The following is a 14,811-nucleotide window of genomic DNA, read 5'->3' as shown; positions in this document are numbered from 1 at the left end:
ACTCCAAGTATTTAAAATTCCAAGTTTTAACTTATATATTTAATACTATACTCTTAAGTTATACAATGTGCTCAGTTTGTTCATAAATATTCATCTCAATACAATAACATCAGGTATAATACATAAAATCTAATCCATTAAGTCTTACCAATTTATGACCTGATGAGACACTCTTGTGGACAACATTCAGTCCTTAGAAGCTAGAATAACCCTCCAACCATGTGAGGGCATCACAACTTTTAAACTTTCGGCTTTCGATCATTATTATGTCACATTCCTCCTCCGATGCTGAATTCTAAAAAAAATTCTAGCAAAGAGTTTAAGTAAATAAGTGTTTTAATCAAATAGCCTTTAGAAATCTTTTATAGCAAAGTTGTATGCTTTACCATGATTACACAACTGATATTTTGTACTTATTTTTTTTAATGTAAAATAATTTCATATTTGATATGGATACTTCAAACTTTAAATAACATGGACTTTCAGGCCATCAGAATACTTGTTAGTAGAGAGTCAAGTAGAAATGGAACCAATCAAAGGTTTAAGATCATGATCCAGAAATTATGATTTAACACCATAACTTGGTATAGACAGCTTTGTAGTCCTGCAGAATGGCACTTGAGTTCTACTGTTTGGTCCACATCCATATATGAATTTCTAGACTTATACAGCACAGGTGGCTGGATCAGTAATAATCTATATCATTCATTTAAATGCTCAAGACAGCATTCAATTTTTATACCTAAATCCTAGTCTATCTCTATCATCCCCGATTTTAAAATTACAGAACATGATGGAAAGAATGAAATTTTATTATGTGTTTTATATAATAGATATAACAATGTATCCTATTCAGGAGTAATCCTACTGCTCATCTGCATATGGGCATGGAAGAAAATTGGGGGTGGGAGGATTTAATAATGGTAAAACTTACTTCCTTAAGAATATAATCTTACATTTATTAAATTTTTTAAAAAAGCTTTCAATTGGGCACCTATTTTAATCGCTGGAAGGTAATATTAATAACATTTTCTGTTTGATAAGAATGCTGATTTATATTTTTCGTTGCCAGTAATCCACAGAAAAGGCAACCCACATATTTATGGGCATATTTTTACCTACATTAACCCCCTAAATAAAATGGCATAATGGGGTAAGGGGGAGGGGGAAAGGAGGAGGCCCTTATTCAAGAAGATTAACATGTGCAAAGCTATAGAAAACTCAAAGGCAGCATTGTAAAGGAAACTCTGCAGCCATCTCTCCAGAGATATTTGACCCAAATACAGGGGGATGGAGTTACGTTGTTATAGATTTTAACTTTTAATGGAAATTTTCTATTAAATACACACGGTCATTTAAAAGTCTTCTATACAATCTGAAGATCTATTAGAATTTTTCCAATTTACAAATATAATCTTTCCAAACGTAATCTCACAACACATTTGACTTCAATAAAACCACACAACTACATTATAAGGCTGTGCTTTGAAAAGACAGTAATCACCTGGTGAAGGTAAAAATCCATATTTATTAGGATAAATAATAGTTTAAGGTTGTGGTCGTTTCATCAACATTATTACCAAAATGTTTTTAGAAAGTTTTTATGCAACTCGTCTCCTATCAACCAAAATACTACCATAATTTAAAAAACAAAAGAAGTTACTTTAATGATTTACTCTTTTGAGGGACAAGTCTCATGAGAAGATACAATACTTATTTAGCAAAGTAAATGCTTCCTGAGATATATCTATCAGTAATGCTGGTAATTTGCTTGTCTGTAAGGCTTTGATGAACTGGTCATTTAAAAGGCAGACTACTCGGTCCTTTGTTAAAGGACCTGCCAACAACAAGCACTGTTATGATAAATGCCTGGAAAAAGAAATCTTTGGAAGACAGAATTAAACCAGCCATATAAAGCAGACTTAGTTATTTTACTGTGAAGCTTATAAAAAAGATAATTTTAAGGGTGTGTGCACCATACAAATGTATAGGAAATTTAGGACGTAAGAGCTGTATACACTGAAAGTATGTAAAACTTCTGTACCAAATTTTTCCCGAGCATGCATTTTCAAAATTAGCTGTTACCGAGTAAAAGGCTCACAACTGAAGAGTTTGAATCACTAAATTCCAACATGTAGGAAATCCTTATTAAAAATCTGAAATAAAACTGAGTAACTGAAGTGCATGTGGATGAGTAACAGAGTTAAGATTAATTAGATATCCTTTAAAATTTAACTTAAAATTAGAATTCTCCTAAAAATGAATATTTATTTAGAAAGCTGTTCTACTATATAAATCATAATCTTGAATCTCTGGCAAGATTGCTATCAAAAACAAATCTTGAACATTTCCTATAGATATCATTTCATTCTTCTTTAATTGCTGAGGAAAAAAAATCCCATTTAACTGAGAATGTGCTATTGAAAGTTCTTATAGTATAGTCCAGCAAGAACTAGGCTTAAGTTTACCATTATTTAGCTTATTTTATGGCAAACTTATATTAATAGAACAAAAGAGTGAGCACAGGGGCAAAGAGGTAGATGACTTGCAATTTCCAAGTCATTATTTGAAAACTGATATGTGAAATCAGACAAACCTATACCTAAGAGTTCCTAAAGGAACTTGCTATTTGAATGAATGTGCTTAGCTTCTTTTGGTACAAAGTTTACACTTTTGTACCAAATGTGTAAAACACATTTCTCTAAAAAGTTTACTACACTGTTTTGAGAATTCTTAGACATTATATAGATCAATGTTTGCTTCTGTAAAGGTCAGAAATGCTTATTTTTTAATGGTGAAAAGGGGAAAATGGGGCAACCCTGCATGCCCCTGATAATTACATATAGTCTTTCCATATGTATTGGAGAAATGAGGCTAGAAATATCAAAGATAAACTTATAGAAAAAAAATAGCCCAAACGTACCTAACAGAATAAGAACACTGACAAACAGTGTTCCAAGAAACTCACATATAAAAAGACATACACAATTATAGGAAACTTGTACCTGTGGTTGAGCCAAGATATAATTTAAGACAATGATCAGTTATGTTAAAAACTTAAAAAAAAGATGTTTAGCATTTTATGTATTGTATCAAATGCACCTACTGGTGGAAGATATGCAAGAATTTCATTAATGCAGCTTTGAAAAAGAGCTCTAACAAGATAGTGATAGATATTTTTAACAGATCATGTTTATTCACAAATGATTCATACTCTTCTTTCTTTCAAAAGGAGTAGAAACAGCTTATAGAGAGGATACCAAAAAAAAAAGGAAATTGAAATTGGGGGTGGGAGAAGATAAAAATGGAAAAACAAAGTAAGCGGAAGCAAGTTGTGTGTTACTCAAATATATGCAATAAGGTCCTGCAGGCTTTGTTAACACAGAGCTATATATTTGACTTTGAGCTCTTGTTAATAACAGTTAACATAAAAGAAATGTAACTGTTCGTAAAATTTAAAATATCATCACGTGTTACACCTAAGAGTTAACATCTAATTTCTTGAAACAAACTATGTTATGACCATCCCAGACATACATTTAGCAACATTTTCTGGACTAAGTTAGCAATATCTAAGAAACAGCTGCTGTAAATAAAGACAGAAATTTTCTGAAGATTAATGGTTAATAGTCACTGTGAATATGAGTGGGATTAGTCAGACACAATAACTCTTTTTCCCTTCCTGTTCTCCTTCTAACAGTGTGTAGGTCTAGAAAGAGAATACCTTCTTTATCTTGATATTACCACTAGTAGACATGTATTAATAGAAAGATGTTTTTGGCTTCCAGGACACAGGTTACAGCACCACTATTTCTGGGCCAAATATCACAATTAAAAACCAAAAAAAATACAATGAGCACCTTCCAAATTTTTTAGTATTTATAACCAAGGATCTTCAAACTTTGACAATAACCGGGAAACAAAACAGCATAAAAATGCTATTTCTTGAGGATATTTATCAATGAATACACATTCTAAATTATTACCACCTATTTAAATTTACTTGTCAAATGTGGAAAATATTTTAGAAGTTGTCAAGTGAAGCCTAAACACAGAAGCTAATTTCTGGTAAGCAAATGCATTTAAATGCTCTATATCCATCACAAAAATCTAATACATTTCCTGATTTGCGTGATTTAGAATATTAGTACAAGTGCACGCGCACACACACAAAGAATGTCAGCTAGAATAGAATCAGTCATTTCTCTCATCTAACTACCTACCAACCCAAATATTAATGAAAACAAAATATTAAAATAATTCCACTTAGTATTTCTTTCTTCTCAATAGGCTGCCAAAACTATCTGCAGGTTTAAATACATAGAAGAGGTATGAGTTCATACTTTTAAATTGTTGAAGAACTAGAATGGAAAAAACCCCCAAACAGATGTTATATGTTTGTTCTGGTTCAATAATTTCAGGCTATATTTAAATTTCCTTCTCATCTGAACAAGTTCAGTAAGAGTCTTTTCTTAAAAAGCTTTGCTACAGAGTTCTAGATTCTTCAGGAAAAAAATAAGATGGGTTTAGCAAATTATACACACACGTTTCTGTTCTGTTCAAAGGCTTGGTTTAGTTAAAACCCATCTGGTGAAAAGTTAAAATACAACAATAACAGAGACCTTACCAACTATTTCCGCATTTTTTAATTGTTTCTCAAATTTCATCCTGAAAATAATTATCAAGACCTCTCAGAGTAGGTAGGCTGTGGTGACTTATGTAGAGAAAATTTACTAACTAAAGAAGAAGGTGGTAAGCACATGAACAGAAGCATGTAACAGTGGATGAGCAGTTAATAATTTCTCATCTCCAATTCTGAAGCCCCGTCATGTGCTGAAAATAATATCAGCACGTCAGGTGTCCCATTTCAGCTAGCCAAAGAAAAGCTAAGAGAAGAAATGCTTAGGATCCACTGAAACACCACTTCAAACAATGAGATACAGATCTATGGTTAAAAATCTGGCAGCAGACAATCCACCTTAGGCAACTATCACAATAAAACTAGGAGGATACAACAGACCATAAAGGATAGCAGTCACATACTTTGTGAACCCAAGTGGTGAGTAAAAATGTCTTCAAATTACACTACTTTTTCTCAACTCAAGATAATTAAAATCCCAATTTAATACATATGTATAAAAATCACAGTACAGAAAAAACTAGTACAAGAATACACCTCAATTTCTGTTCTAAGGGATATACCCACATTAATATCCACATGTTCTTCTTCTCTTGCCACCCCCTACTAAACTTTGAGAAATAAGACTCCTCTTAAAAATTTCTCTAATCCCAGTAGTTGTTTTAGCTGGATTTTAGGCAGTACTCCCTTTCCTCTCTCTTCTCCCCAGCCCCTATAATACAGATTAGTTAAGCAGATGCATTTTTCCCCAGTATTTCATCCAGAACATTAGCCCTTCCTTTTCTGGTGACTATTTAAACAATCTTAAAGGAGGCTAATAGAAGTGAAGTACTTATTTATTTATATAAGACAGTAGGAAAAAAGACAGGTGTTTCATAATTAAATGTAATCTGTGATCTTGTTTAGGCTCTTGGATCAGGTAAAAAATGGTCATGAATGACATTATTGGAACAACTGGCAAAAATGTGAATATGAACTGTATGTTACGTATTAGATAATAGTCTAACAAATCTGAATTTGGTAATTATACTATTTTTTACATAATAGGAAACATATGTTAAAGTATTTTGGGGTTAATAGACATGCTATCTGCAAGTTACTCTTAAATGGTTCCTAAATAATATGTTAGGATGATAAAGCAAGTATGACTAAATGTTAACAAATGTTGAACTTGGTAAGATTATTGAAAATTTAAAATTTTTTCAAAACAGAGATTCAAAGATTTTCCCTTCTTTTTGGTTAGGAAATAATATTCTTAGAATCTTCTAGTCTCTAAGACCACTTATCTTCTTCAAAGTTTCTGTGGTTCTCTAAATGTAGGTAGTGCTGCCCAAGGTCCTGGCTTGACCCTTTTTCCCTACTCCGTTCCTAGGAAATGTTAGCCTTTCCTAAAGCTTGAACTCTAAAATAAAATAATAATAACATAAACAAAGAAACAAATAAATAAAAGATTCTTTGATCTCTTCTAGCCTTAACTTCTCTACCAAGCTGCAAGTCTGCAGCTAAAGCTGTACCCTGAGTATTTACTTCCACCTTGACTTTCCACTGGCTCTTCGACTCAAAACAAAATCTCATCACTATTTTCTCCTTCCCAAACCAACTATTTCACTAATACTTCCTAATGGTACCACCATTCCCTCAATTAGGTCTGACATGTTGGAGTCAAATTTGACTGCTTCCCTATCATATCCAATCAGCAGCAAAATTCTTTAATTCTAACCTTCTGATAACCATTCTTTCCTCATCTCCATTGCCTAATTCAGGCCTTCATTACCTTTCTAATATCTTTGATCTCTATCCCATCCACCATTTCTTCTCTGTTGTCTTCAAATGTTTTATGCACCAATCAAATTTAACCATCCTTATCACATATGCCCTGTACTTCCACAGTGGTTCACAGTATTTCCTCTAACTGGAAGGTGCCTTTTCCCTCGGTCCTTTCACTCTGCATGACCAAATTCTAACCAATCATTGGTTTCCCAATTTGTGGCCACCACTTAATTGTCTCTGACATGGGAATTCTTTCCTAATAGAGAATAGTTTGTTAGCCTTCCATTCCTTAAGCAAATTCACAGCTCTTTGAGGTTTTCTGAAAATCATGGGCAACAAAGACAAAACAGAAGTAAAGCAGATCAATTTCATAACTTTTCTTACCTCTTTTTCTTTTTCCTTTAGAATTAAGTGGTGGGGCAATAAAACTCCACAAGGTAGGAATTTTGAAAGTAATTGGCTCTAAACCTCGAAGTCAAACATTCCTGATTAATAGGATGACAGCTTTATTATTTCTAGTGATTGGCAAAACTGTTTCCCTGGGGGCCCATCTCCTTTCAGAAAGTAAGCTCAAGCCTGTCTGTTGAAACACCCACCTGGCTGTCCAGGTGGAATATAAAGAAAGAAGATTTTCTAGCTAGCTTTGTATTTAGAGTAACTATCCTACAGAAATGGAGTACAATAGGTCTGTCACCATCTTTTCCTATTCATTCTAGTTAGATAAATATTGCCTCAAATTACATTAGCTTTTGTGGCAGGCTTGTCACTTGCTAACCAATTACTAAAAAATGCAGCCAACTAGTATCTAGGTACTTTTTACTCTACCTATTCAACTGAAGTTTCAACCTCCCTGAATTTACATACACATTCTTTCACTTTCTCAACTGCTGCACATACTTTAGACTGTTAAATTCACAAATGCTATCATCCAGTAATAGCTATGACTTCCTGCTTTAACGTCATCTGAACATTTTATAAGCATGTTCTTAGGTTTTCATCTAAATCTGAGATCCAGTCCTAAAAAGATGACAGGCCATTAAAAACGTTTCCTCTAATTTTTAGCATCTCTGATTATCCTCTACTAGATACCCTTAACTGAAATTGGTCAAAATATAATCAGATAATAAATTATGTAAGTACTAGGTACAAATTATTAGGAAATATATTTGGTGTGGTTACATAACAGTTTGGGCTTATATCCTCAAGGTACTTAGAGTATAATTATTAGGAGAGAACATTTAACCAGTAACAATCTCTAACAAGTAACCCACCATGGTGATTCTTTAAAATTATGTAGTTCAGATCCACTATGCAGAAACATATAGATGAACCTCAAACATAATACTGGGTAAAAGAGGACAGACACAAAATACATAGTGTATGATTCCACTTACTGCAAGTTAAGATAGAGGAGGGAAATAATAGGAAGGGGGCACGAAGGGGTCATGAAGAGCTTATACTACTGTATCTTGATCTGGGTGCTAGTCACGCAGATGTGTTCAGTTTGAGCTGTACATTTATGAATGGTGGACTTTTCTGATACAAAATATACTTCAATAAAAAGATTTTTAAAAAGTCATTAGCACCGAGCATTCAAAAACTAGATTATCCAAATTCTGAAACCTGAGTTTTTGCCATCTGGGTTAACAAGTGGGTGTTAATGATGTATCCAAGCTTCCTGGAGTATGAGTGAAACAAAACAAATTGTGTCATAGGAGTAGTTTAGTTCTGATTTACTCCTAACTTCAAAAATGAAATCTCACAATGACAGGAAATATTGGATGCCTTTTCTAACACAAAATACTTGAGGTTATTTAACAAGAACATTTTAATGCAACAATTGTGAAACTAGATGTAAATAGATGTAAGTAATCACTATAAAGACTTAATTTAACTGAAATCATCAAGTATCCAGAAAAAGACATAAACTTACTCAGACATTCATTTTAAGTTAATAATTCATGTGTACTACTTTCCTTATTCATTTCTCTTTAAATATTGGTGCTATCATGAGGAAGGACAAGCTGACTCAAGGGGATGGTGCACCTAGCAACTGTTACTCTCATTTGTTAACTACATTTAAGTATTTTCTTCATTGAGGCAGAAACACTTTTAAGTGTTTATCAATAAGGATAAATCCTTACAAGCTATGTGATTTCTTCCTTTAGTCTACCTGAGGTAAAGTTTCTTCGCTCTAGTACTCCTTTACCTTACTGACCTGATATTTACAAGAGGGTAAAGTTGTTTGCTATAAATTCTTACCCTTAGCTTTTACAGACAAAGGACTCCCAATGAGAGCCTGCTCCCCAGTGATCATCAGGATAGGTTTCTAAACTAACTCTGTCGATTTAACCAAGTAATGCCAATAATGATTAAGTCTGGAAAGCTGTTTTTTAAAGAAGAAAAAACAGGAAGTCAAATTTTCAAGTTACTATTCTGAAATGCCAATAGGCTAGGCTATCACTAAAAATTGGCACAGGGCTTAAAAGCTTTCTGGAGAGTAAGATAATCTCCAGAAAGCTACATTATTCATTTTAATAAACAGTCAATGCAAATAGTCTGGGCTCCCTGTATTATTTTAGCTATCAGTATCTATTATTCTTATATTTGGTGATGATTTCAGCTGACTGATTCCCTGATGACTCTGCAAATGACAAATGCGGAAGACAGAAAATGACGGCACCTACAGGAAAAGGGAAAGGAAGGCTTGACAGGAGCTTCGACTTTAGTATAATAACTGAATAAAACATTGGGTACCAATGGAAAGAGAGAATATCTAAATATAGGCAGAAGCAGACTGAGGGAAAGCTTCTCAACTTGCTAACTCTAATTTAAATAGTGGAGAAAACAAAGGGGCCATTAGAGAGCTCTAAGTCAATGTGAGGAAGGTATATTAGTTACTTATATTTTGATTAAAAGATAGTCTGCTGAAAGAATTCTGGGAAAAAAAGATACCAGTCTTTCAAGTAAGGCAAAAACCAAGAATCTTCAGCTATCTAGGGCAGGTTTAATAAAAATTGGCACAGGGCTTAAAAGCTGCCCCTACTGAAAATGATTTCTAAGATTTCATAAACAGGAGCCTGAAATATGGTATATATCCACATTGATAGGCAAATTTATACCTCTTAAGTAGATAATGTAAGGAATTTATAGTCCCTTAAATCTCTGAATGGTTCTGTTTAATAGAATCATCCTTGAAAAATACTGATAATTGCCAAATTATTAATAATATTTAAAAAATCTTAAATTTATAATAGTCAAAAATGAACAAGGCAGCTTGGTGAGATATTTTTCAAAGCTTAACACACATTAATCTTCAAACCCTGTCTGTGAAGAAAAAGAATAAACAGTCCCACAATACTTTATTAGCTCATAACCTATTAAAAAGTTTGCAGATACCTGCCAACTGAAGTTGTAGATGGTTAGAACTAAAAAGGCCAGCCACTACTGCTATTCTCAACTGAAAATTAATTAAGCTAGTTGAAAAGCTAAAAGGAAGCCACTAGTCAGTTTCTACTGCGTTGGGCTTGTCACCTTGGTACCAACATGCCAACTTACAGTGAAGAATGGCTGATATAGAATATAAGTTCTGATTATATTTTGGCACTAACACACTATAGACAAGTATCCAAGTATCTGTTAAAATTCTTTGGTTCTGGACAAGAGGCTCCAAGGAGAAGAGAAAATATTTTCAACCCATGAGAAACTATAGATAAAGCAGCTTGCCTGATTTCTGATACCTTAAACGTTTCTGGTATCTAAAAAAAGAAAACAGATAAGGAGTATTTAGCTGTAACAAATGATGAGCAGGCAACTTCTACGGCTGCTTTATAATGAAAAGAAATCTTTTAATTAGATCCAAATTATAAAAAATAAAGCTCAAAACTTTCTACATTGTTTTGATGAAAATAATAGGTATTATTCATATTGATGTCATGGTAGCTCATGAAAGTTAGCTATTTGAAATAAATTACCATATATCTAAAAACTATTTTATAACATTTCTGAAGAGTGCTATTTTTCCTTTTTATAAGGGAAAAGTATAAAGTACACCCCAAAGTACTCACCCTGGCTACATCTGGTAAGCCATTTGAATGATTAAAACTTCATGCTTGTTTCATGCCACAATTTACATTTATGTCTCAATTTATATTGCTACAGCTATACAATTTAAAAATTGAATTTATAAACATAGCACTATACATTTTAAAACTTCTTGTTCTACAAGTAACCATTTAAAAACATTTTTAAGTTAAGTAAGGAACATATCACCAAAAAGACAGTTTGTTAGAAAATTTCTTGAGTGATACAGTAAATCAAGCCTAAGAATTAAAACACTGTTATCATTTCTGAGCAATGTAGGCCATGTCTTCACATGACATGTACATGCACATAGCAATACGCTATTCTAATGAAAGAGATGCAGTTGAGTCCAGGAGTGTTATCCAAAATATGCCAAAGGACACAAATGCGCTGCCAGGCAGAGTTAAAAGAATCTAACAAAGCTTTGTGTAAGTTTTAAAAACATTGTTTGCACTCAACTTCTATTAATTAGCCACAGAATGATGGAGTGCTAATAATATTCAGCAAAATAAGTGAACAGAGCATATACTACTTAAAATGTGTATTAAGCAGAAAGATAAACCAAAGTATCTGTCGCCATACATGAACTCCAAGACTTCAGTCTATATTTTAAAAAATTAAAAATAAAATTTATACAACATTTCTGTGAGAAAACAAACTGTTTTAGGGGTTTATAAAACAGTAATGCAGATCTGGTGAATTCTAGCAAACAAGCCTAAGGTTAAATTTTCTTGCCGAGAATTAAACAATGACTACTACTTTGATACCTTAGTCTTTTCCCTCCTCCAATTTCTTAATATGAAATAACATTTTGCTTTGAGTCACTACGGCTTTTACAGAGAAATCATATAAAATGGCACAAAATTAAAATAACTGTAGGTAGTTTATTTTATAAAATATGTTTTTACATTAAATACACATGGGTAAGGGGATATTTCATGTAATAAAATCCAATAGAAAAAGTCCTTCAAAAAATACACTTTTAAGTGCAGTAAAAAGGAAAGTATGTCTATATTCTATTTAAAATATAGTTTGTCCTTTTGGTTTATTTTGCTGCTTTGTCCCATGCTAGATAACATGTGATTTCCCCCCCTCCTAAAATAATAAAGATCAGTTTTAATGATGAGAAACCATTACAGTGCAAAGCAGTTCATGCATACACTTTTGCATGTATGCATTCCATATGAAAGTATTCATACCTATCCCAGAGGTTCTTTGATTCCTGAATCGTGTTCAAATGGAACGCTTGGAAGAAAGCAGTTGAAGGATTCCTGTGAGATCCAAGAATCAAATGGAAAAGCAGTTGAGAAAGTACAGTAAAATCACTACTTTTCAAAAAAAGATGGAAAACTAATGAGAACCTACTGTATGGCACAGGGAACTCTACTCAATGCTCTGTGGTGACCTAAACGGGAAGGAAATCCAAAAAAGAGGGGATATATGTACACGTATAGCTGATTCACTTTGCTGTACAGTAGAAACTAACACAACATTGTAAAGCAACTATACTCCAATAAAAATTAAAAAAATAAAATAAACTCATTTCCCAAAAAATTAAAAAGACTTTAGATTTCTAATACAATGCAACTGCTTTAATAAAAAGAAAAAAAAACCCACATAAGCTTGATTAAAAACATTTCGAAAGAAATTTAAAAACTGGACAAAATCCAGCAGACCCTAACAACAATTCAGGATCACAGTTCTAAAAAAAAGGCGTAATACAGATAAAATGAAATACTAACTAGCACCCAGTTGTGTGTGTGTATATACATCTACATACATACGAATGTGACCAGTTCATAGCCTAAATCAACAACTACTCTGTATCAATGCCTTTATAAATTTAACAAAGCTGTTCTCAGGTACAGTATTCATGTAAAATTAGTTAAACAATAGCTTCATGATATGAAAATTCTTCATAGGACCTATTTGACAGGATTTGATGGTGACCAATGAGTCCTTTTCTGGGTTGGACTTGACACAATTTCCACCTTCAGAATTCATTTATTTATGGGTGGTTTCTCTGGGTTAAGGCAAAAAATGGCGCTGCAATTGCAGGGCCGCCTTCTAACTTCTTGCATTTGTACAGTGTCCCTTTAAGGGGTAAAAGCTTATACACCATTACCACCATCCATTTCTACTCTTCCCTGGAGACACATTCCCTAGGGCTATAACTATAGAATCTTAATGGGGCAAGCTCTCAGCATGCTGGTTTCACCTCACATCTCAGAAGTTCTCAGGAGACTAACCTTTTGACAAATCTGCTCTCTAACAGTTCTGTCTCCACCTCAGCATATTTCCATGGTCTCCGCCACTCCCAACCCATACAATAGGGAGTCAACAAAAACTTGCCACATCACTTCTAAAATTCCTGACTGGTGCTGTAGCAGAATAACAGTAGCAAGCTAAGAATATAAGTGCTTATTATATACCACTATATATAGCACTATTCTAAGTGCTTTACATTTATTAACTCAATACTACAACAGCCCTAAGAGCTAGGTGCTATTATTATTCCCATCTCACAGATAAGGAAACTGGGTCAGACAGAAGTAACTTGCCCAATGTCACAGAGCTAGTTAAGTGGCAATCTGGTCCCAGGGTTTATGCTCTTAAACCACTATGCTAAGCATATAACAGAGTTAAATTTTAACCTCTCTAGGTCTGTCTCCATCAGTTAACTGGTGATATTACCATCTAGCCTTGCAGGGTAATAGGTAACTAGTGCTCCTGGCATTTAGTCAATGCTCAATAAATGACAGTTATTATCTTTATCGTCAAAATGAGGTTCAGATACAACATGGCAATTCTGAGACCCTAACTAGTGCCTTAGGAGAGTCTGCAGTATTATTAGTACAATAAGAAAACTATTTCCAACTTCAACTGGCAATCAAGTATCAATGATCATCAAATAAAATACTCACTCAATAGAATTCCATGATTTCAAAACTCATAGGACATCAAGACATATATTATCAGGACTTCCCTGGTGGCGCAGTGGTTAAGAATCCGCCTGCCAATGCAGGGGACACGGGTTCGAGCCCTGGTCCGGGAAGATCCCACATGCTGCGGAGCAACTAAGCCCGTGCGCCACAACTACTGAGCCTGCGCTCTAGAGCCCACGAGCCACAACTACTGAGCCCGAGTTCAACTACTGAAGCCCACGCGCCTAGAGACCATGCTCAGCAACAAGAGAAGACACTGCAATGAGAAGGCCATGCACCGCAATGAAGAGTAGCCCCGGCTCGCCACAACTAGACAAAGCCCGTGCACAGCAATGAAGACAACACAGCCAAAAATAAATAAATATATAAACAAACAAACAAAACAAAACTTAAAAGACACATACTGGGGACTTCCCTGGTGGCGCAGTGGTTAAGAATCCGCCTGCCAATGCAGGGGACACGGGTTCGAGCCCTGGTCTGGGAAGATCCCACATGCCACGGAGCAACTAAGCCCGTGCACCACAACTACTGAAGCCTGCGTGCCTAGAGCCTGTGCTCCGCAACAAAGAGTAGACCCCGCTCGCCACAACTAGAGAAAGCCTGCATGGAGCAACGAAGACCCAACACAGCCAAAAATAAATAAATAAATAAAATTTTAAGAAGACATACATTAATCTACTGAATTGTAAAAAAAAATATTTTCTAGAAGGCATTTTAAATTTTAACCAGTAGGGTATCTTTTAGACGATCCAAATCTGGGAAAGGCAGATAGACACCAGATGCCAGTATGTCACCAAAGCAACTGTTTGATTAATTAGGAGTCTTCAGTGTGTGTACTTCATTTTGCTTCCCCTACTTCAACTCCTTTCTGTTCTTTTAACTGTTTCTCTACTTTTCTCCTGACTAGGTCTAAGGCAATTAAAGGCACTGATTGGACCTACTAATATCAAGAAAGAATTAAGAAGTTGCTAACTATGGTTTATTTAACAGCTTGTATCCTCTCAAGATATATTTGCCAGGCCCCTTTTTTTCACTGTACTTAGAAAATCAGTCTGCCGAATTAAATGAAAGCCAACTAAACCAACTGAAAACTCAATTTGGCTTTTTTACCAGGCTCACCCAAGACCATATGGGAATAAGTCTGCTATTCACACAGGTCTGTTTGGAGACTTTGGGTTTAAAATAAACAGAGTGACACAAAGAGGAAGATAGTAAATACAAGAAAATAACAAAGAGTAAACTTGGAAGTTATTCTGCAAGTCTAGAATTCAAAATTCATTAAAGAACATTTACAATATATTTTTAAGGGAGATATTCTTTAGAAGAACTTCAGATCCCCTGATTTTGGAAAAATATATACATATATATTTAATT

At 34.2% G+C, this 14,811-nt stretch overlaps 1 protein-coding gene across 3 annotated transcripts in view; it reads right to left on the bottom strand.

The window, feature by feature from the left end:
• TSC22D2 (TSC22 domain family member 2) overlaps positions 1 to 14,811 on the bottom strand; it is a 51,077-nt gene that overhangs the window by 24,118 nt on the left and 12,148 nt on the right. Inside the window, exon 2 of one of the 3 annotated variants that reach the window (XM_068546094.1) lies at positions 11,692 to 11,763. The exons of 1 other annotated variant lie outside the window; for it this stretch is intronic. In XM_068546094.1, the coding sequence (XP_068402195.1) occupies positions 11,692 to 11,763 (72 nt within the window). Of the gene's footprint in view, positions 1 to 168; positions 308 to 11,691; positions 11,764 to 14,811 lie in introns of those variants that run through there. One more of the 3 variants, XM_068546096.1, reaches the window with a different exon arrangement.

This window comes from Eschrichtius robustus, chromosome 6 (genome assembly GCF_028021215.1).
Source record: "Eschrichtius robustus isolate mEscRob2 chromosome 6, mEscRob2.pri, whole genome shotgun sequence".
NCBI lineage: Eukaryota > Metazoa > Chordata > Mammalia > Artiodactyla > Eschrichtiidae > Eschrichtius > Eschrichtius robustus.
The sequence above is the reverse complement of the archived record's forward strand: the minus strand, read 5'-3'. Positions and strand labels throughout refer to the sequence as shown.